At 36.9% G+C, this 26,313-nt stretch overlaps 2 protein-coding genes across 6 annotated transcripts in view; one reads left to right on the top strand and one right to left on the bottom strand.

The window, feature by feature from the left end:
• Positions 1-26,313, top strand: part of FAM208A (family with sequence similarity 208 member A) — a 93,005-nt gene that overhangs the window by 51,062 nt on the left and 15,630 nt on the right. For 2 of the 5 annotated variants that reach the window (XR_001482476.1, XM_015410047.1), the window contains exons 17-23: positions 520-576; positions 7,240-8,192; positions 8,763-8,885; positions 9,123-9,282; positions 10,479-10,587; positions 16,430-16,614; positions 16,700-16,858. Coding sequence is in view for 4 of the 5 variants with exons in the window: in XM_015410047.1 (XP_015265533.1) it covers positions 520-576; positions 7,240-8,192; positions 8,763-8,885; positions 9,123-9,282; positions 10,479-10,587; positions 16,430-16,614; positions 16,700-16,858 (1,746 nt within the window). In the remaining variant the exon portion in view is untranslated. Of the gene's footprint in view, positions 1-519; positions 577-7,239; positions 8,193-8,762; positions 8,886-9,122; positions 9,283-10,478; positions 10,588-16,429; positions 16,615-16,699; positions 16,859-17,177; positions 18,581-26,313 lie in introns of those variants that run through there. The other 3 variants (XM_015410045.1, XM_015410048.1, XM_015410046.1) reach the window with 3 other exon arrangements.
• Positions 21,239-26,313, bottom strand: part of CCDC66 (coiled-coil domain containing 66) — a 46,833-nt gene continuing 41,758 nt past the window's right edge. Inside the window, exon 19 of the mRNA XM_015410049.1 lies at positions 21,239-21,742. Coding sequence (XP_015265535.1) covers positions 21,656-21,742 — 87 coding nt within the window. The 3' untranslated portion in view covers positions 21,239-21,655. The remainder of the gene's footprint in view (positions 21,743-26,313) is intronic.

The following is a 26,313-nucleotide window of genomic DNA, read 5'->3' as shown; positions in this document are numbered from 1 at the left end:
CCTGCTGGCCTTTAAAGTGTTCTATCAATGTATGGAGATAGATTTGTTTTATTAAACAGCATCTAACTGTTTCTTGACCTACTTGATTTTCGTGGTGATTTTCATATTCATCTGTCTGGACTCTGAAGAAGGTGGTGCTATCTGTGTCATGCTTGGTTTATGCTGTGCGTTTCCCCCCCCTCGGGGAATATGGAGTCTTTGACACAACATTTGTGTGGAAGCAGCAGTGGCAGGGTTAGGTAGCTCAAATCTTAGAACACCAACAATGTTTAATATGGGATTTCGCAGTCTGCTCTCTTTTGCAGCTTGAATATTCTTAGCAAACTTAGAATTAGTCTCTTAAATCAGAAGGCGATTCTGTAATACCCAGATTTACCTGAAAATAATAGCAATTATTAGTTTTATACACTATAGAGGGCTATCAATTTTTAAATTGGTGTTATAACACAAAAGTGTGAGAGGGTTTTACATTATACATACTAAGAGAATCTAAACTTGCTAACTGCTGCTCTCCCTCAGGAGGGGCAGGAAGAGTTCCTGAGGAGCAACTGAGAGAACATGGAGATAACCGTACAGGTGAGAAGGATGGCCTTTATTGCCTATGCCACTGCTATCCAGATAGCTGAGAAGAAATATTCTTCTGGCAAGAGATTGGGTGCTAGATAGTAGTTTGCTCATATAGTTCTGGGAATTAATCATCTGAAGCAAGAAATACTAAGACATGAGACATAAAGCCCCATTTATGAGTGCCTATATAATTGTGTGTCAGTCCTAAAAGTAAATTCCATGTTCATAGGCCAATTTAGGAAAAGCATCTGAAGACAAGGGAAGCTGGCTGTTCCAAATACACAAAAATCCCATTACATCAGTATAATGAAGTATTTCCGTACCTTTGTGGCCATTCACTGTAATTGAAAAAGCTGCTACCCATGGCCATTTTATCAAGTGTATTTCTGTATACACATACTAAACATTGTAGTATGAATGCACATTTCATGTGGCTTATATGTCTAATTTTATGATACCAGAGTCTTTAAGTCATAGCATCTCTTGAAACTTTACAAGAAAATTGACTCCAAAATTCGAAGTGATATGTAAACACAAACTTCCCCCCCATTCTGTGGCCAAGGACAACTTAGAAGCAGTTGATGCAGTTCTTGAGTGTGCCCCAGGTTATGGTCTTGAGTGTGCCCCAGGTTATGGTTTTACTTGCAAGTGCAAGTCCTAATACTGATATCACTGCACTATAGTCTTCTGTGCTTCTTAAAATCTTTGATGAGGTAGACTGGGGCATTTACTTGCAAGTAGTTCATCTACAACTTTAGTTTGGGAGCAGCTCTGCTTGAGTGGGCACTCAACCAGTTTGAAGTGACAGACAAGAGGACATGAAAAGTACAGTAGTATGGAGAGCCCAGTACTGTTAGGAAATGAATATTAGGAATATTAAGAAATAGGAAAGCATATTAGTGGCTGTAAATGCAGGTTATTATCATATGACAAATTTCTGTGACTCCTTGCAAATGGCAATGTTATGGTTACCATCCTTTATTTGATGTTATAGAATGAGGTAAGAGCCAGAGGTCTGTAATATAATTTGTATTTATAGTTCAAGGATGCTTTATCACTGTATTAACTTTCAAACCATATGAAAAGTAATGTGGAAAGAGCTACAAACACCTTACCTGCTACATCCTCAATAGGTTCTTATTTCCATTTTACAAACAGGTAGCTAAGCTGAAATACAGCATATTGTCAAAGGCTTTCACTGCCGGAGTTCATTAGTTGTTGACGATTTTCTGGGCTGTATGGACGTGGTCTTAGCATTGTAGGACTTGATGTTTCGCTAGCAGCTGTGTCTGGCATCTCTGAGGATGCCAGTCACAGCTGCTGGTAAAACATTAGGTCCTACAATACCAAGACCACGGCCATACAGCCCAGAAAATCTACAACAACTAATGGAATACAGCAACTTGTCCAAGGCTGACTAGTAAAGGCAGAATTCAGATTGTATTTCAACATTAACTCAATTACGTTAGTCTGTTTTTGTAATGAAATACCGTCTCGTGGAGAATGTTATTTTTGTTCCTAAGATTCATAGCTTAACAGCCTTATTATCCAATATTTTCCCTACCTATATTTGTTGGCAGTCGTGCTGAGGTTTGTCTTCCAATGTAGAAATTAGGCAGCACCAGTAGGTAGGTGCAGATCTTTTCCATCTTCCTTTAGCAGCTGCCTTTTTGGGCATCGAAAAGGTGATGCTAGGGGTTGCGGTAGCCCATGAACCAAAAGCCTTTCAGAATGGGTGGTATAGTGAGGAAGCAGAAGCAGTCAAAATGCCCTACCTACTTCTTCAATCAGCAAAGTTTCTACTGGCGGCAGAAATATTCTTGTTCATGAAGAAAGGAAGTAGACACAGGCCAACTCTTCATCTTTAAGTTATACTGGGTATGTTTGGTTGTATTGAGGATAAGGGTTATTAGAGAATTTAAATTTACTTCTCTTCCAGGTATGCTAATTGCAACAAGGAATTTGTGTAGCCAGATGAATAAATAGTACATAGTCTGTAATCTGTACGTCTCCATGCATAAGTCTGTTAGGACTCTGCAGCAGAAGTAAAAAAGTGTGCGTTTATTTGGTACATGCATTTGTTTGGTATGTCCACAAGAATAGAGAGTGTAGAATGTTCTATTACTTCACTATAAACTCGGGTGGGGCCATGGTTTAATGGTAGAGCATCTGCTTTGCATGCAGAAGACACATGTTCAATCCTTATAATCACCATTTAAAGGATCAGTTAGTGTAGGTGATGTGAAAGACCTCTGCCTCAGAGCCTAGAAACCCACAGCCAGTGAGAGTAGACAGTACCAGTGATCTGATTCAGTATAGGGTAGTTTCCTGTGTTCAGATTTTGCTGTTAACATATTGTGTGTTACTCATTAAAGCAGTGCTTTGTAATGTGGCACATGCCATTGTGTGTTTTGGAGACCACTTACTGCTTGAGTGTTGAAGTAAAATCCAAAGGGTCTTCAGTGGATAGTGGTGAGGGGAACAGGGAGGTTTGGTCTGCTCCCTGCCAGCTGACAGATTAACAAGGTACTGAGCTCACCTTGGAAAGCCATATCAAATCTGCACACCCTTGGCTTTTGCCCACAGACAGATGTTCTTGTTTCCAGGCTTGGAAACTTGTACCAGTGGCTGCACAGGGAATCATCCCTCCAGTTACTTTGGAAATTGAAACCCAGAAGCATCTTTTCCCCAGAGCAAAGAGGCAGTCCCAGCTTTTCTCTGCCTCTGCTACTTTAGAAAAGTCAGGCGATACCACCATAGCATTAGCAAGGAGCACCCATTCAGAAGCTGAATGACTTGAAACCTCCCAACACCTTGTGATTGACCCTGCTTCTTTGGCAGCCATTTCATGATGCTAGCTGGAATAGTCCCTATTAGTGTTTGATGGAAATTGGTGGGTTTGGATTCTGAAAATAACATGACATTACAGAAGAGAACACTATAAAACCTGCTCTGGAAAAATGTTGCTTTCACAGTTTCCTTACATTAGAGCCACAAGGGCTCCTTAAGACTTTTGGACTTTGAGACAGTGGCTTGGATCCAACAGTGTTTCTGTAGATGGAAGGATTTCTGTCAGCAGAGTGAGAGTTTCTCACCTTCCACTGCAGCTCCAAACCCCCCCCCCCAGCAAGCAGGGTATAGTGGTTACAGAGATCCAGACTAGGATCTGGAAGACCCAGGTTCAAATCCTCACTTGCCGTGGAAGCTTGCTGGGTGATATGATGTTGAAGGCTTTCACAGCCGGAATTCATTAGTTGTTGGACCTCTCATTCTCAGCCTCACCTGCCTCCCTGGGTGGTTGTTAATGATAAAATGGATATGAGGGGCACACTGTTGCAAGCTGCTGCTGTTACCTATAAATAAATAAATAAAATGTTCTGCAAGTAGAAGTCTTGCCATCTGTGGAAATGCTTTAATCTGCTACCTTGTACTGGTATTGAAGCTAACTGACAACATGGCTAAAAAAAATTAAGTAGAAAATGAAGCACTTTGAAAACTGCATTAGATAGTGTTTCAAACCAGGATGTGTTCTTGAATAAGTTTTGTCACATTTTTACCTCTGTCTTTCCTCCAAGGCACTCAGAGTGATCTCTCCCATATCGGCTTAGCCATTCTGTGAGGGAAGTGAAGCTGTGAGTGACTGGCCCAAGGCCACTTTAGCAATCTTTGTTATTGAGGTGGGGATTTGAACCACTTCTCATTTATTGTGATCATTCGAACCATTACACCACACTGGTTGCTCTCTTATTTAAGTGTATTATTCGTTAAGGTAAGGACAATGGGTACCTCAAAACTAGATATGAATCTTGAAATGCAAAGTTGTAAATGTGCACTCAAGGTGTCTTAATAAGAAACTTACCAATAATAACTTTGTTGAATCAGGCAAGTAAGAATTGCTTGCAGGCAACAGTGCGAGATTATTCTGTGTTGAGTCTTGTGTAGTGGATTTCTGGTTCTTCCCCTGAAATAACTTCTTTCACCCTAAGGAGACTTTCTCCAACAATAGTGTGAGTGAGAGAAGCTAAGCACACCCCATCCAGAACAACTTTGTACTATTTAATACAGAAGGAAGCGGCCTCCCTTATTCTGTGTGTGTGTGTGTGTGTTCAAATGGGATGAGGATAATCAAGCATGCAGTTGCCGCAATTGAACTCTGCTTTAGAAAGGGTTCCATTCTAAACACAATATGCCTGTTGGCTGGACTTGCTTTTGTTTTCTGGCCCTGCAAGAGTGCATAAGCCCTGAGCAAGTACAGCAAACTTGACTGCTTTGCTTCTCCTTCTGGCCCTGGCTGCTCACTTTTTCTCAGATGGAATATAAGCCCATTCTTTATCTGTAGTCAAGTTATGGATGCTGTTTGCAGGTCCAGTTTTTTAATGTATGGGAGGGAGATGAGGGGAGCAGCCACTACTTGCCCTGCCCCAGACAAACAGGGGAGCTGCCTTGGCCTCCTACTCTTCTATGAGTAGAAGAGAAGGGATCTCTCCCCCTATTTGTGTCTAGAAGAGGGGAAAGGTTTCAGGTGAGTGTGTTGGGATGAGTAACCAACCTTCCCCTGATTATTCACAAGGCTGCTCATATGATCGCGAAAGTGGATAGGTAGTAGAAGACTAGGCCCAAGCGAATAAATAGGGCCTTCATTTTCTTGAAGAAAGTTCTGCTCATTTGTTTTTACAGCTCTTAGTCAATTAAATCTGCATGAATTTTTATATCAATGAACCAGTTATGAAAGGTCATATTTTCTTTATCCTGTACATGTCACAGTAAGAACCATCTTAGTGGAATTTTCTCCTCTGTAATGTTTGAGGTTTTTGTAAGTACTTGTAGTTTTAATCACTGCTCAGTGAATCTAGAGCAGATTTGTAATTGATCAAAAAGTCATTAGTGTTACCTTCTGATAGTACAGCTATTATTTGTGATTTTAAATGACTTTGGGAACTGCTGTTCCTGTAATACCGTTTTAAAAAATACAGTGTGCAACAGTTGATTTAGAAGCGTAAACTTTTAGGTCTTCAAGCAAAATGTTACTGGTCTACGGTAGTATTGAGAACAGTTTTCATGTGTAGTGGAAGACTTGAAATGAAAGAACCAGCTTGGTGAACACGTCACTGTTTTCTCTATGTGAACTGTGGTACTAGAAAAAATGTGGACAGAAGTAACCATCTTTTTTTTGTCTAGGATGCATCTCAGTTTATGGAGCATGTGCAAATGGCTTAAGGTTTTCAGAAGTTGAATTTATGTTGAAATACATGAGTAATGATAGTCAGGGGATACAAATTGACATGATGGAGAGATAAAATATAGAGAAGAACAATTAATGTACAAAGATATAGTTGTTCGAATATATATTAAGGTTTGTTACAGTCTGCTGATTGGAGAATTTTACGGAATGGCTGCAAGTGGAGCATAAGTGAAGTGAAAAGATTTTTTTTTGGGGGGGGGGGGAATAAAGCCCTGCAGGTTTATATCCTCCTTCTCTACAATTATGAACAATTGCTCCTTGGTTTTCAAGAAGCCCAAAGAAACAAAACAAAACCCACAAATCTTGTTACGGTCTTCCTTGTTCAAAGACATTTGAACAATTATCTTCTTCATTGTGATTTCCTTTTAAATACTTAAGTACCAGTCATGATGGGTACAAGTGGGTTTTGAGTGTTTCATTTGCAGTTTCATTTGCAGTTCACGTGTTCAGACTGAAATTTTGCTTCTGCTCTATTAAGCAATTTAATAAAATATCAAAAGTATACACATGGAATAAGGCTTTGGTTTATAAAACTGAGTGACTTGTATGTTTTCATTGCACTCCAGTATTAACCACTGTTGTCAATTGAGCACATTGTCTAGGCACTGCATATCTAATGTTAAAACATGTAAAGGAGAAACCTCTTCATCAAGATTTTCTTAAATCTAACCCAATTGTTAACAGGTATGAGTAATTTGTAGTTAATATCAGTTCACATCTCTTGTAGTAATAAGGTAACCAGAAATACTATGCATAGCCTGAAGTTCTGTGTTATTACTTTTATGCAGCTAATAGGAATGATAGAATTAGAAGTATAATTTTATATTAGCAGTGCTAAACAAAATATGACAACAAGCACATTTTTGTGGCCAGTGTTTTGAGGATGTTGGGAGTTTCATTTGGCTTTTGCTTTTTCCTGAAGTCTGTCAGTTAAATCCAAAAACATGACAATAACATTGTAATCTACATAAAAAAGGAAATGATATGATGAAACTTGCACATCCACCACCAATAACCCCCCCCCCCCATGGTTTGTATCATGGCAGCTATGGCAGCTGTCATAGTTTGGCAGGTGGGGCAAAGCTATGCATCCCTCATTATCATAATGAACAACTTGCTACTAAAGAACAAAGTTGTCTACATGATTCCAAGGCAATTTAGATAGACACTAGAATGCTTTATATGAGGATATAGTCCTTCCTCCAATGTTATTGTCGTATCTTAAAAATGGAGTTTTAGGAGTGAGTAATGGTATTAGGTTGGGTCCAAGCCACTAGTCTTATGACATCAGCTGTACCCTTAAGTCAGAACAATGAACTGCTGTTCTGGCAACGTCATTCGTTTAACCTCAGAAAACCTTAATATTCAATATGTTCTGTGTATTTTTGAAAGTTTTTGAAGGTAATTCAATATTGATTCTTCTTGTATAGGTCTAAAATCTCCTGAAGAACTATTGGCTTATTCACCACCAAAGGATGCTTCTCAAGATGATCCCCGAGTACTAAACAGGCAAAAAATGTCTCATTTGTTTACTGAAAGCTCAGCATATGACATACAAAAGGGAATAGAAGATGCAGTCTATACAGGTCAAGAGGAGAAACTTGAAGATCAACATGAGTTTGCAACAAACCACTGTTTGGCAAGTAAACACTGCATGAGTGGAATAATAGAAAAGGCAATATTAGATGAATACAAACTCTTCACCAGCAAGATTCAGGAGACTTTGCAACAGAAGAATATTATGTATGTAAGTGGAATATCCAAACCTGTCTTCTCAGCCAAGGAAAGGGTAATGAGACTTTCGCAATACATATGTTTGCAGGCATCAGACATTGCTGTCCAAGAATACATAGAAGGACTGAGCGAAAAGCTCAACAAGGTTGCTTTATCTTCATATGGCATCCTTCGTACACCAAATACTTGCAATTCCAGACCAGAAAATGATTTGATTATGAACACTGCATTGAACCTGTCTTCAGAAGAGCCTCTGGTACCAGCGCCTGCTGCAGATGATTTTGATATGAGCTTGTTACCAGAACAACTGGATAACAATACAGAGGAAGATTTCAGCATTAATGAACAGAAGCCATTAGAGACCTTGGACACTGGAAAAGAGCAGAGTCCAGTGCGAACCACCATAGAGACGAATCTGACAGCTGATGGAAATCTATCTAGTGCTGACCCTTTGCAACAGACGGATAAGCCACAAAAGCCTGCAGATAATGTAAATGTTACAACTCAGCCTGGCTTGGCTGACTTAATAATCAGCATAAAGCCTGAAGTGTTTGATAGCATTGTCAAAATTATTAAAGATGTACAAAAAAACACTGTAAAATTCTACATTCATGAAGAACAAGAGAATACACTTTGTAAAGAAATAAAGGTATGCTTTCCTTATTTGAGATCTGAACATGTTTTTGTGTTATTGATACATCCTTGTTTACTAAGATACTTCTGGAGATTCTTTACTTTGGGTGAGCATAAATATAAGAGAAGTAAGTTTAACCACAGTATGATACAATGGTAATAAGCTGCATCATGACTCAGACTAGTAGTATTCTGTTGTACTGTCATTGTATCAAGACAGAAATGGTTCTTAAACCATAAACAGTTTGTGGTGTGTTTAAAAACAGACAATACTTTAAGCATTTCTCTTCTGCAGATTTATTAAGGGATGACAATACAAAAGTTCCTCTTAATACTTCATATGTAAGACTAGAAAAAGTGCTTGTTCCTTTTAAAAGTCATTATAAATTCACAGGCAGAGTGCAGTAATAAATACAAGCTGTTTCACAGGAGTATTGATCCTTGTGTATTAAGTTACGTTGCTATGTGAGATTTAGTCAGATCTTTTTCCTGTATTGTTACATGTATTTGAATTTATTTATATGTAAATGAAGTCTTATGATTTACTAATTTTTTGTTGGCTTAACCTTTTTGGTACTGTGTTTAGGAATATCTTATTAAATTAGGCAATACAGAGTGCCATCCTGAACAGTTTATAAGAAGAAGGGCTGACATGGATAAACTGCTTATAATTATCCAAAATGAAGATATTGCCAGTCAGATTCATAAGGTATGTGAAATTCGTAACTGACATTCATGTGCAGTTTGGTGGCATTGAGAATTCATTTACTCTGGATACATCTGAGTGTCATTACCAGTAAAGATTCTCAATAGTACTAGGATGCTTTTGTGATTAGGTTATAGTGTATAAATACCAGTGATATTACTTCATTCAGTAACTGATACACAGTCTGGTCTAATTAATTCTTGTATTGTTTGAGTCTAACAATATATTTTCTTCAAATAGATACCATGTTTAGTAACTCTGAAGAGGCTATCCTGTGTCAATTTTGCTGGTGTCGATAGTCTGGATGATGTGAAAAATCATACTTACAATGATTTATTTGTTTCTGGCGGCTTCATTGTCTCTGATGAAACTGTTCTTAATCCAGAATTCATTACAGTTGGTAAGATTTTTTTTAAACATAGGCAAATTCAGTGCTCGGAAAATATTTGATTCCTAATGTACAAGCATAATTTCAGGATCCTTAGGTAGCCAAGCACCATGTATTTGTTTGTTAAAAAAGTCAGTGTGGGTATATTTTTAGTTTATCACTGGAATTCTGCTGTGCAAAACAGGATTGTTTGTTACTACAGTCTAGTAGCACTAAAAATATTGCTCGGATGTATCAGTCACTTGCCCCAGAGCCCCTATCTATACCTTGTGGCTAATAGCCACTGATGGACTTCTGCTCCATATGCTTATCTAATTCCCTCTTGAAGCCGTCCATGCTTGTAGCCGCCGCCACCTCCTGTGTTCTAGCCTGACCGCTCAGCAATTTCATTGCATGCCCACGAGTTCTTGTATTGTGAGAAAGGGAGAAAAGTACTTCTTTCTCAACCTGCTCTCAACCTGCTCTATCCCATGCATAATCTTATAAACCTCGATCATGTCACCCCCTCAGCCGTCATTTCTCCAAGCTAAAGAACCCCATGCGCTTTAACCTTTCTTCATAGCCTGGAATTTTTGAGCCCTCTTCATCTTCTGGTTACTGTTTAACCTTGGTCAGCATCAATGCAGATATAGCACTATTCCATTATTAAAACAGATCATTGCAGGAGAAGGCACTCCATGTCAGGGGAACAAGAAAAGCATAGTGATACTGCAGCATACTCCAAGAAATCAGGAATATTACATCTCCATTGAACATCTCAGAGTTGATGTAGATTTCAGTATAGAGCTATAGATTTTGATATATAAGTGATTACATTTGGTGTCTCAGTATCTGATTTTGAATTCATAAAATAGGAATCTCTGGTATTACCATTTCTAAAGATTGTCTAGTCCTAAGTGATTCACTACTTTTCTGAAAACCTTGTTTTCTTTAGACGTATTAGTAATCATGTGCAAGTACAAAAATTCCTCTTAATAAAGCAGTATCAATATATAGGTGTAGATGTGGCCTATTAATAAAGTCAAGAATTTTAGGTCAGTATAAAAAATTGCTTGTGATAGATTTATGCTGCAGAAAATTTGGTTTCTGTGAATCAGATGTACTGTTTAACTTGACACTTAGGTAAGCTTAGGTAAAAAAATCTTTAAAAGGTAAAATAAAAATGTCTAAAAGATGCATGTCCATGTACTTTCTGTCTTGAAAAACAGATCAGCTTGACAGATTTCTGAAGTTCCTTGAAGAGATGAGTACTCCAGATGGAAAGTGGCAATGGAAAGTTCATTGTAAAATACAAAAAAAATTGAAAGAAATGGGAAGGTAGGTGGTATTCTATGCACATTTAAGTATTAAAAATTGGACAAAATGGATGTCATTGAACTTAGGAAAGTGTCTGTTGACCTCTGTTGTGCCTTTTTTTGCAGCTACCCCTACTTGTATTTGTTACTAGTTTTAAATATAGATGTAAATTTTCTAGAAATTGAAGATTTCTTGATGGTGAAGAACTGCAGCTTGTTTTACCTTATGCTAATTAAGCACATATTGTTTTTGCCATTTTAGAAATAGGAGAAATAAGTTGAAAATAGAAACCATACACTGTGTAGTAAATAAAAGGAGATATATTATTCAGACTTCACAATCAGTCTTCAGACGCAGTATTGAAACACTGTTGTTAGAGTTGGAAACTGAAATCAACTTTACATTGAACTCTTCAGTAGTGTATTATTATTGTGTATGAAATACGTAGTCATATTTAAACAAACATCTTGGAAAATGTCCGTAAACAGGAATTTTTATCTAAGCAGTATCTTTCTCTTGATTATGTTCATTTTAAAAAAAGAAATGTGATTGTTTATGCTGTCTTTGAGCACCTCCAGGTGCCTTTGTGGAAAGAACAGGTTAGCAGTTATTTGAATAATAATGCTGTAGATTGTTTATTGAGCAATTTTCAGACTACAAGTTCTTGAAAGCATGTTGAGCAAGTAGAGTCTTTTCTTTTTTTTTCATAATATCTTTATTTGATTTTCAACAACCGCAACCTCATAGAAACATGAGGTTAAGAGTAACCACCACCAAATATACATGTTTACAGAGATCTTCCACCATATACCTTTTATAAATTCCAAAATTCGGCGACATCAATGTAGAATAATATTACTTTAGACTGTTTTTATCTCTTTCAACCAATCATAAAATCTTTTCCAATACTTATCATATTTTTCCAAATTTTTTTCTTCCACAATATAGGTTAATTTCTCCATTTCTGCTATATAGAATAATTTATTAATAATGTCCTCTTTCATCGGAATATTATAATCTTTTTGCAAATTCAATCCTGGTGGCCGTTAATATTTGCATAATTAAATATATCTCTTTTTCCTTATAAATATCCGGTATCACACATAGCAAACAGCACTCAGGTTTCAAAGAAAAATCTTTTTTCAACATTGTATCTATGATTTCTTTCACCATAGCCCAATATTTCTTTGTTTTAGAACATAACCACCACATGTGGTAGAAGGTACCGGTACAGACTTTACACTTCCAACATTCTTTTCCTATCTTCCCATCAAATTTATTTAACCTAGCTGGGGAAATATGCCATCTATAAAACATCTTTATGATGGTTTCTTTAAAGGCACTTGTTCTTACAAATTTTATATTTCTTATCCACACTTTTTCCCATTGATCAACATCCAAATTATAGCCCCAGTCCTGCATCCATGCTATCATTGATGGCTTTATCTGTTCGTCTTCCATCTTCCATTCTATCCAAAAATTATACATTCGTTTAATAAATTTTTCTTTTGTATTTATCCAAATCTTATCTAGTGCGGTCTGACTAGCGTATATACCGATTTGCTTATCTTTTGTCCATCTTGATATAAGTTGGTTTCTTTCCCACCAGGTCATCTTTACACCTTTTTCTTCTAGCCATTTTTCGGATACCAACTCTCCCTTTGAGTCTAGTAAATCATCATATGTCCATCTCAAATATTTAATGTATAAAGAGGGTTTAACCAACGCTTCTATAGGTGAGGTCCACCTGGGCAATTTTGTATAGTATTTGTTTTTTATTTCCTCCCATATTTTATACAGTGCTGCTCTAATAGTATGTTGTTTAAATTGAGTGGCAGGTCTATCTTTATTATACCACAAATAATAATGCCACCCCCTTTGAATATCATGCCCTTCAATACTTAAAACTCTCTTCTCATCTTGAATTATCCAGTCCCGCAGCCAATGCATAGCTGCTGCTCTATAATATAGGGCCCAATCCGGAAGAGCTAAACCACCTCTTAATTTGCTTTCTTGTAGATATTTTAACTTTATTCTTGGCTTTTTCTTTTGCCAAATAAATTCTTTAACTAACTTCTCCAATTTTTTAAAGAAGATTTGATTTCTTAATACCGGTATCGTTTGGAATAGAAAGAGTACTCGGGGTAGAATGTTCATTTTTATCGATGAGATTCTTCCCATCAATGAAATTTGCAGACCGTTCCATAATTCTAAATCTTTTTTTATTTCTAAAAGTATTTTCTCATAATTATCTTTATACAGGGAACTACACCTATTTGTTAATATTACCCCTAAATATTTTACTTTTTTTTTGAAATTCGAACCCTGAAATATCCAATATTTGTTTTTCTAAATTTCCTCGTGCATTTTTCAGTAAAATCTTTGTTTTCTTTTTGTTAATTTTTAATCCTGCCACTTCACCATATTCTTTTAAGGCCAACGTTAATTTTAGCAACGAAGTTTGAGGATCCTCCAAAATGAAAGTCATATCATCGGCAAAAGCCTGGACTTTATACTGTTCCCCTTTTATCTCCAAACCCCTAATTTCCTTATCCATTCTAATGTGTGTTAACAAAATTTCAATAGCAAAAATATAAAGAAGTGGTGACAATGGGCAACCCTGACGGGTGCCCTTTTGAATTTCAATGTTGTTAGTTAAATCGCCATTTATTGATATTTTAGCTGATTGTTTCTCATAGATTCTTTTAACCATTATCAAAAATATTTCTCCACACTCCCAATATTTTAACTTTTCTAATATAAAAGTCCAGTTAATATTGTCGAATGCTTTCTCAGCATCGGCAAATATCAAAGCCATTATTTTTTCGGGGTGTTGTTCATAAAATTCTAAGACATTTAATATTATTCTAACATTGTCCTTAATCTGCCTCTTCGGCAGAAAACCTGCTTGATCTTTATGTATAACTTCACGTAAAACCCTCTTTAATCTAGCTGCTAATATATATGCATATATTTTATAGTCGGCGTTAAGTAACGATATAGGCCTATAATTGCGTATTTCATTTCTATCTGTATTATGTTTATGAATTAGATTAATTTGAGCTTCCCTCCACGAAGTTGGGATTTGACCCTCACCTTGAACATTATTAATAACCTTTTGTAATATTAGCACTATTTCTTCTTCAAAGGCCTTATAAAACTCCACCGAAATTCCATCCGGTCCTGGCATTTTATTATTTTTCTGATTTTTTATCGCCTCTGTAATTTCACACATAGATACTCGTTCATTTAAATCTCTCCTTTGATCTTGCGTAAATTTCCCTTCTAAGTGTTTATCAAAGTAGTTTTTTATATCCTCCAAATTAACTTCATCTCTTTTATATAAATTCTTGTAATAATTTACCACCACATCTTTTAAATCTTTTAATACAAATTTTTCCTGACCATTCTCATCTTTTAAGCTTTTTATTGTTTTCTTTTCTCTTTCCTCTCTTAATTTATACGCCAACCATCTCGTTGGTTTGTTAGCTTGTTCAAAATATCGTTGTCTTGTATATTTTATTTTTATTGCAATTTCTTGGGTTAAAATACAATTTAAATGATGTTGCAGCTGATTAATTCTATTCTTAATTTCTTGCAAGTTATCCTTCGCTCTTTTCATTTCCGTCTCTTCCATCTTTATATTTTCCTTTATCAATTTTAATTCCTTATTTTTTTCTTTTTTTCCCCAAGCATTTTGCCTTATAAACCATCCTCTCGAATAAGCCTTGAAGGTATCCCATACCGTTTGTATAGGTACCTCTGCTGTCATGTTCTCTTTAAAAAACATCTTAAATTCGTTTTTAGATTCCGCTAAAAAAAATTTATCTTTTAATAACCACGTATTCATAGTCCATCTTCTTTTTTTTACTACATCTGTTAAGGTACATACAATTGGATTATGATCGGCATAAATTGCTGGCAAAATTTCTATCTCTCACATCATTTATCATTTCCACTGAGACCCACATCATGTCCAACCTTGACCAGGACCTGTGCCTATTCGAGTAATAAGTAAAATCCTTTTTATTTATATTTTGAGTTCTCCACGCGTCTACTAACTTAAATTCTTGTATTGTCTGTAAAAAAGCTCTAGGTAGTTCATTTCCTCTTTTCTGTTTTTTGTCTGAATATTTTCTATCCATTAAACTATCATACACCGCGTTAAAATCCCCCACAATACAGATTTCATCACACTTTTGTTTCGCCAGTACCTCTCTTAGTTGTTTAAAAAACTTTTCTAAATTTTGGTTCGGCGCATATATATTGGCAATCAAAACCGATTTATTTTGTCTATATACTTGTACCAAAATCATTCTGCCATCTTCAGATTTAAATAATAACTCAGGTTGCAGATTTTCCTTAACATATATTGCCACACCCTTTTTTTTCTTTGTTACATCTGTTGCCGTAAATAATTTTCCAAGTTTTTTATTTTCTAATAAGTGTGCATCCTTTCTTTTAATGTGTGTCTCCTGAATACAAATTATATCTACCTTTTGTTTTTTAAGTTGAAGGAAAGTTCTAGATCTCTTTTGCGGTGAATTTAATCCATTTATGTTAACCGAAATTATTTTTATACCCTGATTATTCATCTTTGTTTTTCCCTCTGGGGCCCTTATCAGTCGTTTGTTGTGATCTAGTTGTCATTCTGGTGGGGTATGAAAATCTCCCTTTTCTACTTCTTTTTCTCTCCCTCCCCCCCCCCCCCCAGGCTTTCCCTCTTTACTACAACCTGCTTCCTCTTGCTTTTGAGATTCTTCCTCTGACTCCAAGGAGTCTTCATCTTCTTCTAGCCAGCCCAGTTCCTTTCCATATTTTTCCAAAAAATCTTCTAACTTAAAAATTGAGTTTATCCTAAATCTTTTACCTTTATACATGAAAAAAATACCCTCAGGAACCAGCCAACTAAACTGAATATTTTGATATTTCAAGAGGTCAACCAAAATGAAGTAATCCATTCTCTTTTCTCTGACCCTCCATGGTATCTCCCGTAATACTTTAACCTGCGTATCATCTATTTTGAGAGCCTTTTCATTAGAGATCTTCAATATCTTATCCTTTTGTTCTCTCTTAACAAACTTTATTTGGACTTCCCTGGGAACTTTGTTTCGCCTAGCGTAGGCAGAATTAACTCTATAGATTGCCTCTATATTGTTCTCTATATCTGTAGTCGATTCTGTCTCTAGAAATTTGGCCAACGTCTGGCTTATTTCTCTTTTTAAATCCTCATCTTTTTTTTCCGGCAAGTTTTGTAATCTAAGAATATAAGATGCTTTTTCCATCTCCAATTTAATAACCGCCTCTTCTAATGATTCTTGTTTGTTTGTCACTGCCTGTAATTTTTCCTCCGTATTTCCAACTTTCATCTCTAACTTATTTGTCATATTATTATTTCGGTCTTTCCAGTTGTTAAGAAAATTAAAACATAGTTTCTGGAGAGGGGGGAAATGTTTCCTCTCCCCTGCTGGGGTGGGGGTGGGGCTTCAATCTCTAGTTTGGTTTCATGTTTAATTTTTTTTTTGTTGGCCAACCTCCTCATACTTCCCTTGCATTAAAAAAAAATCCTCCTAAGAGTACAGGATATTCTATAAAGTTTCCTGCTTCAGTAGAGATTTACTGTCTTTTTCTGCCTATCAGTTCTCTCCAAGGCTGTATTGGTAGTCTCCAGCTGTACCATGCAAGATCTCTCTGCTTTCATTTAAAAATGAGACCGATGGTGTTTGTAGTCTTGCTTTCTCTCTAAGTAGTAAAAGCCTATTAATGTTAGACAAGATATTTGTATTAAGTTGTGCTTTGGCCACATTACAGATATTGCCTCCCATTTTTAAAAAGAGTAGACTCCTTGCTCTTTTTTTTTCAGAATAAATGCAAATGCGAATGCAAATGCCTTGCTGACACTTCTGAATGCTTATCAAAAGAAGCACATGGTTGAGATTCTGTCATACCATAACTGTGATTCTCAGACTCGAAATACTCCAGAATTAGAATGTCTGATAAATCTTCAGGCTCAGAATTTGCAACAAAGGCACATTGTCTTCCTTACAGGTATAAATCATTTTTGGGATTGCCTTTCTTTTTTAAGTTATTTTTGTTGGTATATACCAAAGAATCTTTTGTTTTCCCTACTTAGAAAAGAATGTTCAAGCATTTGGAAATTACGCTGAGAATGGAATAGTGGTCACAACAGTTGATAACTTCATGCATAACTTTAAAAGCCTTGTTGGCTACCATAACTCAGTTACTGAAGAAAACAGCCTTCCTCCATCTGTTGATCATGACAAACAATCAGGTACTACATGTTGCATTTAATTTGTTCACATATAGATAGCTAGAAGTAGGAAAAATGTAGTGTGTCCACTTTATAAGTATAAAGAATAGGTGATGAGACAGACCACAATTTAAATACTGTGAAGAGGAAGAGTGCTTTGTAGTATCTTAGAATATAGAAATGGTCTAATAGAGGTATCCAAGAAGTTTCCATAAGTTGTAGGGGGTTAATTATAAACATTCTGGAGATAAGATTTGGAAGTCTTTAGTAGTGAGTGAGGGTGTCAGTAATTGTATTCAGTAATTTTCATATCAAATACTGACCTCCTGTATAACTTTAGATGCTGTTTTGACATTAACTCCTTTGGAGCTGGAAGTTGGGGTTTCCCAACAGTAAGCATGAACCCATTTCGCAGAAGCTTTTAGCATCGGAATATCCGGACGTTCACACAGAGGGTTAAATGTGTGTTGAGTAAGTGAACAAAAATGGCAGAAGACAAGCCCTTAAGTGATATGCGACTTTCAAACCTGAAGCCTAACGCTGTGTGAGTAGTGCGTAGTATTTTTAAGCAAGTTTTTTATTTCAATAGAGTAGGATTTCTCTCTTCTTAATGTAGTTCTTGTAGAAAACGATGAGAAGGATGAGGAGGACATGTCTTTGGATTCAGGGGACGAAGCATCACAAATAGAAGTTTGCAATGATGTCTCAAAGCATGATTCCCATTTGGAAGCTTTGCGGACAGAGACCAAAGGATCCCATGGAGCAGACTGCCAGCAGACCTCTCAGCTTGATACACAGCTGTCTGCTGAAGGACACATCCTTGTGACAGAAAAGACTTCTAAAATGGATGTGCAAGACATACAACCAGTTACTCCAGTGTCTACAGCATGCTCTACTGAAGGAGAAAAAAACAATGCACAAGTTCCTTTCAATAACTTTCAGATTTACAATAGACAATTAAGTGTGCCCCATCAGTTCAGTCACTTTAATGTTCTTACTCACCAGACATTTCTAGGAGCAGCGTATCCAGTACCTACAAGTCGAAACCAAGAGAGTGGAAATTACTTCCTGACTGCTTACAGCCAGAACATGAATATGGACCAGTCTTCATCTCCCAGTAATTGGGATGTCAGTTGTGATTCTTCCAGGCCGTATTCAAAACAGAATTAAGCAACACTAATACATTTTTATAAGTTGTTGTGAATTTTCTGTTACTAAAAGAAGTGATCTAACAGTTTCTATTCTCTGATCAAAACCTTTCCTGTCTCTTTTCTCAATTGGTTGTTCTGTCTTATTTAAATCATGATGGCCTGTACCAGTTGAAGCACCTGGAGTTTGAAATAAATATATATTTTTTAACATTTATTGTACTTGAATGAACTTGTTTGTTGGCACTTCTGAGTTTTTACATTTTGTATTTGACCTGTAATTGAGACTTCTACCTGAAGTCTGTTTTAATGTAAACAATATTGGCCTGAAGCATATGTGAAATGCCAAGACTGTTTTAATGGCTAAATGTAACAGGATAGCCAAACCACTTTTTCTTCATCAAAGCTGTTATGTACATATTTGACAGTTTTGTACCAAAAGCTTTACATAGTTATAAAGGCAGTTTTAGTTTATTTAGCAAATATCCTGGATTTTTGGCAGTATACCTCAGTTAGAACAACCAATGAATGGTGCACTTCCGTTTTGAAAATAAAATCATCTAAACAGGGTACAGTAGCAAGTTGCATTTTGTCCTGCCTTCTCTTTCTGGGAAAGATCTCCAGCTAAAGGTTTTTCTTTGCCTTTGCCACTATATGTTAAATAACCTTTCAGCTAGGTCTGCAGTCGTAGAAAGCATGACCCATGTAAGATTATTATTCTAAGACCAAAGCTCTAAATGTTTTCATGTTAATATTACAGTATTAAAATTAACACAGACAAAAGTCATGCAGTGATTGCTTGTGCTCTAGTCCTTCATAGTATTTGTAGCTTCACTGAGATCAGTTTACGTAGGGGTAAGTAATCCTATGTGCCTGTATGTGAAACAAGACAGGTTAAATTGTATTGAAGACCTTGTGGTCAGACATAAGGCTGATATGTATCACAGGTTTTTCTTGCATCTTGATAAAATGTTTTCTTAATATGAAATTGTTTGTATACCACAAATAGTGTTTACAAACTTGACTCAACTTCTCAAGCAGTCTAAAGAATAGATGTGCTCTAGATAGAAGTGGCAGTGTAGAAAGCATACGAATCAAAAATGGCATTGTTGGATGCTTACTGTTAGACATATTGAACAAAATGTAAGGACTTGGAACAACTTGATCTGATTTTGGATGTGCTTTTAGAATTTATGCAGGTAGGTGAATGATTTGTATATTCAAATTGTGATACTAAAATGGCTTTTGTGGCGAACAAGCTTTATCGACATCAGTTCTGATAGGTAGACGAAAAATCTTGATTGGCATGCATGCACAGGTGCAGTAGAAATCTTAGCAGGCTAACAGCTTTGGACTTGCTTGCAAGTCTGTACTAAAAGCTATTGATGTGAACTTCCAAGAGCAAGGTCAAATGGAGAATAGGGCTGAAAAAAGGTCTTTGAGTTGTTGAACCAACAGGAGATACAAGAATGATCCTCCTTCCCTGGCATGTGTAGTTGTTTCTGGTTATGATGGTTATATCCTTTTTTTTTTTAAGTGCAACCTCTTTTGACATTAAGGAGATTTTATTAACTTCCCCTGTATTTAGCCACTAATACAATCTAATGCTAAAATCAGTTTGGCAAGCAAAATTGTTTTTGTTGGAAGTGACATGTAGATGGCATGTTTGAAAAGTGGATGAAATGCTGGTGTTGGCAGAGCATGCTAGCGTTGTAAGCAAACATACAGGTTCAAATACTTTCCTCCTGTACTTTAAACCATTTCTTTTATCTGTGGGATCTTGTCTGTGGTCAGCAAACTGACTAATCAGTCAGGTTTTTTAAACAGTCAGTTTTTTCCTGCATCTGATCTTAGTCCCATGTGAACTTGATCCAAGTAACTGGTTAAGAAGTTTGTGGATTGGTTTATAAACACAACCTGGCTCAGTGTTTCTAAGGAAGAAGGTTTCATATGTACCCCTGATAACCTTGCTTTAAAGGTAAAGGTTTCCCTTGCTTAAAAGCCAGTCGAATCTGACTCTAGGGAGCAGTGCTCATTTCTGTTTCCAAGCCGGGGATACTTATATATGCAGTTGAGATGGACTGGTTTTGCATTTTGGCTTCTGGTGTATCTAAGGTGACAGGACTGTGGGCTTCTTCCACAGCTTTGTTCAAGATGAATGCTGAGGGTATCCCTATTGTGACTCTGTTGTGTGATACCTTGTAACAGTATTAAGCAGAGATGGGATAGCCTTGAGGCGGGAGGAACAGATGCATCTTCACTCAGCTCCTCTAAGAAAGAAGAGGCTGCTAGGTATGTGTGCCAATGAAGAAATGCACAACTTTCAATTTTTAAACATTCGAAGCAATTTGGACTTCCTGCTCATTACTAATTAAATTGTAAAATGTGCAGTAGATACCAATACATTGACATTTGCACAATTCCAGAGGAAGGAATGCGCTATCTGGTGGAAGAACTATATTAGTGTCTTAGGTACTGAAATACTGTGTTCAGGTGCTCAAAAGTGCAATATTTCTAAAACCAGATGGAAGATGTGAAATAAGATTTTAGTGGACAGTGAAGAGCTACTTCTGAACAGCAAGACTGGAAGCTGATCCTGGGGAAAGCAGTTTGAGATCTCTATTCTTCCAAGGAAGGCTATATAGAACACCTGAAATGTAGTAAAAACTAAATGCAGTGTGCCCGTTGGTTTAATAATCTTGCTGTTACACAGAAATTTATCTGCCCTTGCAAGAGAGAACTGGAATTTTGCCAACAGAATCTGAACCTTGATTTTCACCTTCAGAGAAATTTGAGTCCCCTTAGGCACCCTCATTTTAGTACCTTGAGTAACTGACCCACAAATGCCACCATTCCTTTTGCCACAACACTAAAATCATTTTAAAATCAAATCTAATTCTCAAAGAGCTATACATTAACGTTACTGGCTACATACAGAATTATAATTTGAATTCCATAATGCAGCTTGCTTCAGTGAAAAATGTAAGAAGTGTGAAGGCATAGTTCCTTTTCTATTATTTATGTAATCTTCACAAGAATTATGATGAAATGTCTAAAAATGAGAATTCTCTAAATTTAGTATTAAATGTTACCAGCATAACTTTCTAACAAAGGCTGCCTTTGTGCAAATATCCTGGATATTTGAGTTTTTGATCCAAGTCCATGTACACCATTAGCAACTTGAAGTTCTCTACCCTTTGTCTGTTTTTTATAACCTTTGGTTGCTTTGGTAATGTTGGGATCTTAGCTTTTATTTTAAAAAATGCTTTAAAGTACAGCTCTTAAAACAGTTCTGGATGATATAATGGGCTTGCTGTATACAACTGTTGGGATAACTAATTATTACGTATAAGCAAACATAACTTAGTATGAAGCAAAACAATAAAGGCAAGCATTAAAATACCTAATAATTTATTTCTCACGCCAAAAAACACACATAAGTTAGTTGTACAAATACTCCATGTAAACAAAACCACCTGATACAGTGCTGTTTCCTTCCATATGAATCCTTGTTGCTGGAAATGTATCCTAAATATACAAAATGCAGTCAGGTATTCAAGCATCCTTGAACAAAATTCCATACTGTTACACAGATATGGGTTATAATTACAGTAGTAAGTACTATAAAGTGCCAACACAATAACGTGTTCATGTATCAATCCTGGAATTTTTAAAATGGTGAAATAAAGTTCTCTTCCTGGCTTATAATACTTGGAATAAGACACGTCTCCAATTCTTTCTGCTTCTGGAGGAGGCCCTAAAAAGAGAGATGCATGAATTTATTTTACAAAAGTGACATATAGTTTAGGTAGTCATCAGTCTTCATAGAACATGCACAATTTATCATTCCTAAAGTGAAATCTTCATAACGAGGAGTTCTTTCATATATACAACCCCCCAAGCTCCCTTCTGTCATTGCCTAGGGGCTTCTCAATTAGCTGTCACCAGGGGAAGGTCCTTTTCAGTTGCGGCCCCTGTCCAGTGCGATGCACTCTCTCGGATGACACCTATGCCCTGCTGAACTTGTTTAGTTTCCACAGGGCATGCAAGGCTGAATTGTTTAGATTGGCCTTTGGAGGATAACTACATATTTGTGCTGTTTTAGCAGTGGCATGACGATAACCATATAATTTAATATTTTGATGTTAAGTAGTTTTTATGTTGTTTTACCTTATTGGTTTTAATGCTGTAAGCCGAGTTAGTGTGATCCAGCTCCCAGTTTTTTAGCCTCTGGCTCACACTATTTTGTCTCAGCTCAGGAGGATGGCTGCAGAGCAAATTAATTTATGCAGCAGCCAAATCGCTCACTCGCAACTTTAATGCCAGTAGCTCACAAAGTAGAATTTTTGCTCACAAGACTCCACAGCTTAGAGGGAGCATTGGCCATGAGACCCTTCAGATGACTAAAAAAAATAAAATAAGTAAATATACAAACTGGTGCTAGAATTTACTAGCTGTCAAGGTAGCCCTTAAAGTAGCTGGACAGGAAGAAAAAGGCAGTTGTACTAAATAAATAGTATCTCCTGAAAAACAGGTGATGGTTTTCTACAAAGAAATCACTGTGCATGAATGAGAAGCTGAGCTGAAGCCAATACTGAATCTATCTTGTGTTGGAACATAGGGAAGTTTAGCCCCAGTATAAAATTGAATTATCTCATTTCCTTCTAGTAAAAGTCAATTTGTTTAAGCTTATCACCCTTCTTACTTTGGTTGTGCTATGTTTACTGCCTTAGGAGTTGGATGTTGTTTCAGACCAAATCTAAACCACTAGCAACATTGTTAGTAGCTTCACCAAACTAAATCTAGTGGCCTAATCCTACCCCAAATAAATGAAGAAAAAATTCATATGCTTATTTGGATTGTGTTTGCTTGAGAGTAGCTAAGAATAAAAGATTCACTGATTAAAGATGCAGAGTGTGGAAGAAAAATGGCTTCTATCCCAAGGTATAGTGGGAACTATACTTTTCCATTGGATGCCTGTCTTGCCGTACAGTGTCTGGTCAAGTTAACTGTGCATTAGCATAAAGATTATCTAAAATCCATTTCATGAAATGGAAGGACGTGCACCATGTTTTCTATAGGACATGAGCGATTGCTGCCATCCAACATTTATGTAACTACTACTGTGATATTAGGATAGACATTTTATTTTCATCAACACTCGAAAATATTCTGAATTTGGTCCAATGAACTATGAAAAGAGAAAAACAGCTGCTAATGTTGTGTGGGGAATGCACAACAGTACACCATACAAAGCTATTATGGTTCCTCAAGCAGAAGAATGTCTTGCATTTGGGCTCAGTTGAGACATAAATTGATGTATTAAGTGTGGTTAGTTTCTGAAAGGAGGGAAGGCAGCAGGGTTGGTACTTTGAGGGTCCACCAAGGAAGATTCTACAGAGGAAGGCAACTGCAAACCCCTTTTACTTCTCACTCACCTTGAATGCCCCTTGCTGAAGTCACATAGGCTGGTTGTGACCTGACAGCACATACATAAGTACATTCCCTCTAATTTAAAAATATCAATACTAAGATGACATACTACAGTTTCTAGAGTGCTCTAGTCAAATAGATATGTATGTAATTTGTGAAACCAGGATTCTGCTTGTATCTTATTCAAATCCTAGTTTGCCTCCACAAATATAGCCAAGGACTATGTCAGCAAGGACCAAGCCAGGTCAGCATTCATGTGCCACAAACAACCATAAGGTAAGATTGTGGCTACTAAACCAATTTCAAACTCAGGTCTCAGATCCTGGTTTGGTGGACTCTATATGATACTGTGCCCTGCAGATAACCACACCACCAATAGTTAAACTTCCGTTTTGCTTATGTTTGTAATGAGTCTATTTGTACAATACTTCAGCATGAACTATAAACATCTCCTGCATGTGGAATGGTACATGTTGGATATAACTGACTGTCCTTGCTTCATTTTCACCCTCTCGCCCATGGAAACCCACATGGAAACCCACATAGGAGAAGCAACTTAACTGTGGATAGAGTCTAAATTGCTTTTATATGTCATCACAAAATCCAGTTACAATTTCCTTGCTGAACTGCATCACAATATAGGTCTTGGATTACCTTAAGGAATTCCATTTAATTGTATAAATCAGTCCTAAAGTAGTCCATATGTCATCATATAAAGTACATCTAAGTTGTCATTCTATACAGCAAATCAGTTAATCTCATAAGAAGTTAGATCTGAAAAATTCTTTATTTTGTTACAATAGGGTTCATCCACTTAAACTGGAAGCTGCTTCACTGAAGGGATTGCACTTTTAATTATACATCATAATCACAGTGCACACATTGTATTTACATCACTGCATTAACAGTTCTGTTTCTGCAAGATGTAAATAGGGCTACGCATAAGACAGCAGCTGAACAATGAAATATTTATGGGAGAACCATCATAATGTTGGATGTGAGGCTGTCATCAATGCTGTAGAATAAACACTGTTTTGGGCAAGCACAGAAGAATTTTGAATGTGGCAAACAAAAATTTCCTTGTGCTTACTCTTCAGACAACAAAGTTGACCCAAAAAACCCTTAATTTAGAAAATTCTGATGAAGCAATAAAATCAGCAACTTCATGTGAAATCTAGAAGTATTCTTCCTGTTTCCATATGCTATCATTCATGTCCTAATTTGAGACTGGGGAACTGCTCACTGGACTGCTGTAACAACACTTGGAAATCTATTTACTGGGAAACTACCTGCAATAAAAATTCTGAAATGGTGTGCATGCATGATCTACATTCAGGACTTTGAAATGGATAACCCTTGAACTTCCGAAGACCTACAGGTCTACCTCTTACTCCTAAATTAAGCTATGGATTAACTGTGCACCATTTTAGTAAGGTGCCATCATTTGATTAAACACAGTATTCAGTATGCATAGTATAGTACCCTGAATTCAATTTTATTTTTCAATATCTTCTGAATTAAGTTAGTGATGCATATGTATCAGATGACAAGCTTTTGGTAAGTCACAGTACAAATGTTCAGTCTAGTGTCAGTGTATTGCCTCTTAATACAGAACCCCACTTTAAAGTCCTGTTTTTAGAAGCCACATAGGCTCCGTTTCTTTTGTGAAACAGAATATTTTATATGTTTCTACCACATTTAGTGAAGTAGTATGTTTTCTGATAAAGGTCTATTGTAAGACAAGCTATTGCTGGTCTTGCCTGGACATGGCCTTCAACACTTAGCTAACTTATTCTGACTGTCAAAAATACTTCAAGATTTTGAGGTTACCAATATATTAAATTAATTAGCAAATATAAAATAGATTTTTTTTAGCCTGAAAAAATACTTCAGTGTTTTTAATTCTTGCATTTCTCAACATCACATTTTTATTCCACCCTTCAATATGGTCAGGGCAGCATATAAGGTTCTCACTTCATTTTACTTAGACCATACCTGTTACACAGAAAAGAGCTAAAGAGAAGAAGGGCTACAGACACCTTTGATATGAAAAGTCCTATTTTCTGTAAACTTTAAAGGAGTAGGGACCTTTAGAGGTCCTCTGTTTACTTCAGACAGTATGGCAACACGTAGAAAAAGAGCTTTTAAGTTACTGCACTAATCTTTGAGTACTTCTATTCTTCAAAATGTGGGTGAAGAATTCAGAAGTCGCCGAGTAAATCCCCATACTGCTGTTTTACTTTGGTTCAGGAACACAGCCTAACTTCAACTGGCAAGTTGTTTGACATAAAGAGTGCCTATGACACGAAGAGATACCTGTCAATAAGCTGAACAGCATAACCATGAAATGACTTACACACTTGTCTCACAGTTACTACAGCTTGATCTGAAAGGGCAGGAAAAACAGGTTGCTTACCTGTAACTGGTGATCTTCGAGTGGTCATCTGTGCATTCACACCCATGGGATTCAGTGCGCCTGCGCTGGATCGATCAGTATTATAGCAAGCTCTAATAGATTTTCGCGCCCAGACCTCAGGCATGCACAGGAACCCCCACCACGCATGCCCAGAGGGCTGGGCGCGGACATCCCGCCAGTTCCTTCTAACAGCCGCAAATCAACCCATATGAAAAAAGGAGAAGCTGACAGCAGCGGGGAAGGAGGGCGGGTGGTGTGAATGCACAGATGATCACTCGAAGATCACCAGTTACAGGTAATCAACGTGTTTATCTTCGACGTGGTCTCTGTACTTCACACCCATGGGAGATTAGCGAGCAGTGGCCTACCTGGAGGAGGGTGCTGGCAGGTCATTACTGTGAAGCCTAAGATAAGATGTGACGTCCCATGTTGGTACGAGAGTTCTTGCGGACATCAAGGGCGTAGTGCCTTATGAACAT

This window comes from Gekko japonicus, unplaced genomic scaffold, assembly GCF_001447785.1.
Source record: "Gekko japonicus isolate JY-2015 unplaced genomic scaffold, Gekko_japonicus_V1.1 scaffold259, whole genome shotgun sequence".
NCBI lineage: Eukaryota > Metazoa > Chordata > Lepidosauria > Squamata > Gekkonidae > Gekko > Gekko japonicus.
Note: the sequence above shows the minus strand (reverse complement) of the source record. Positions and strands in the feature narration are given on the sequence as shown.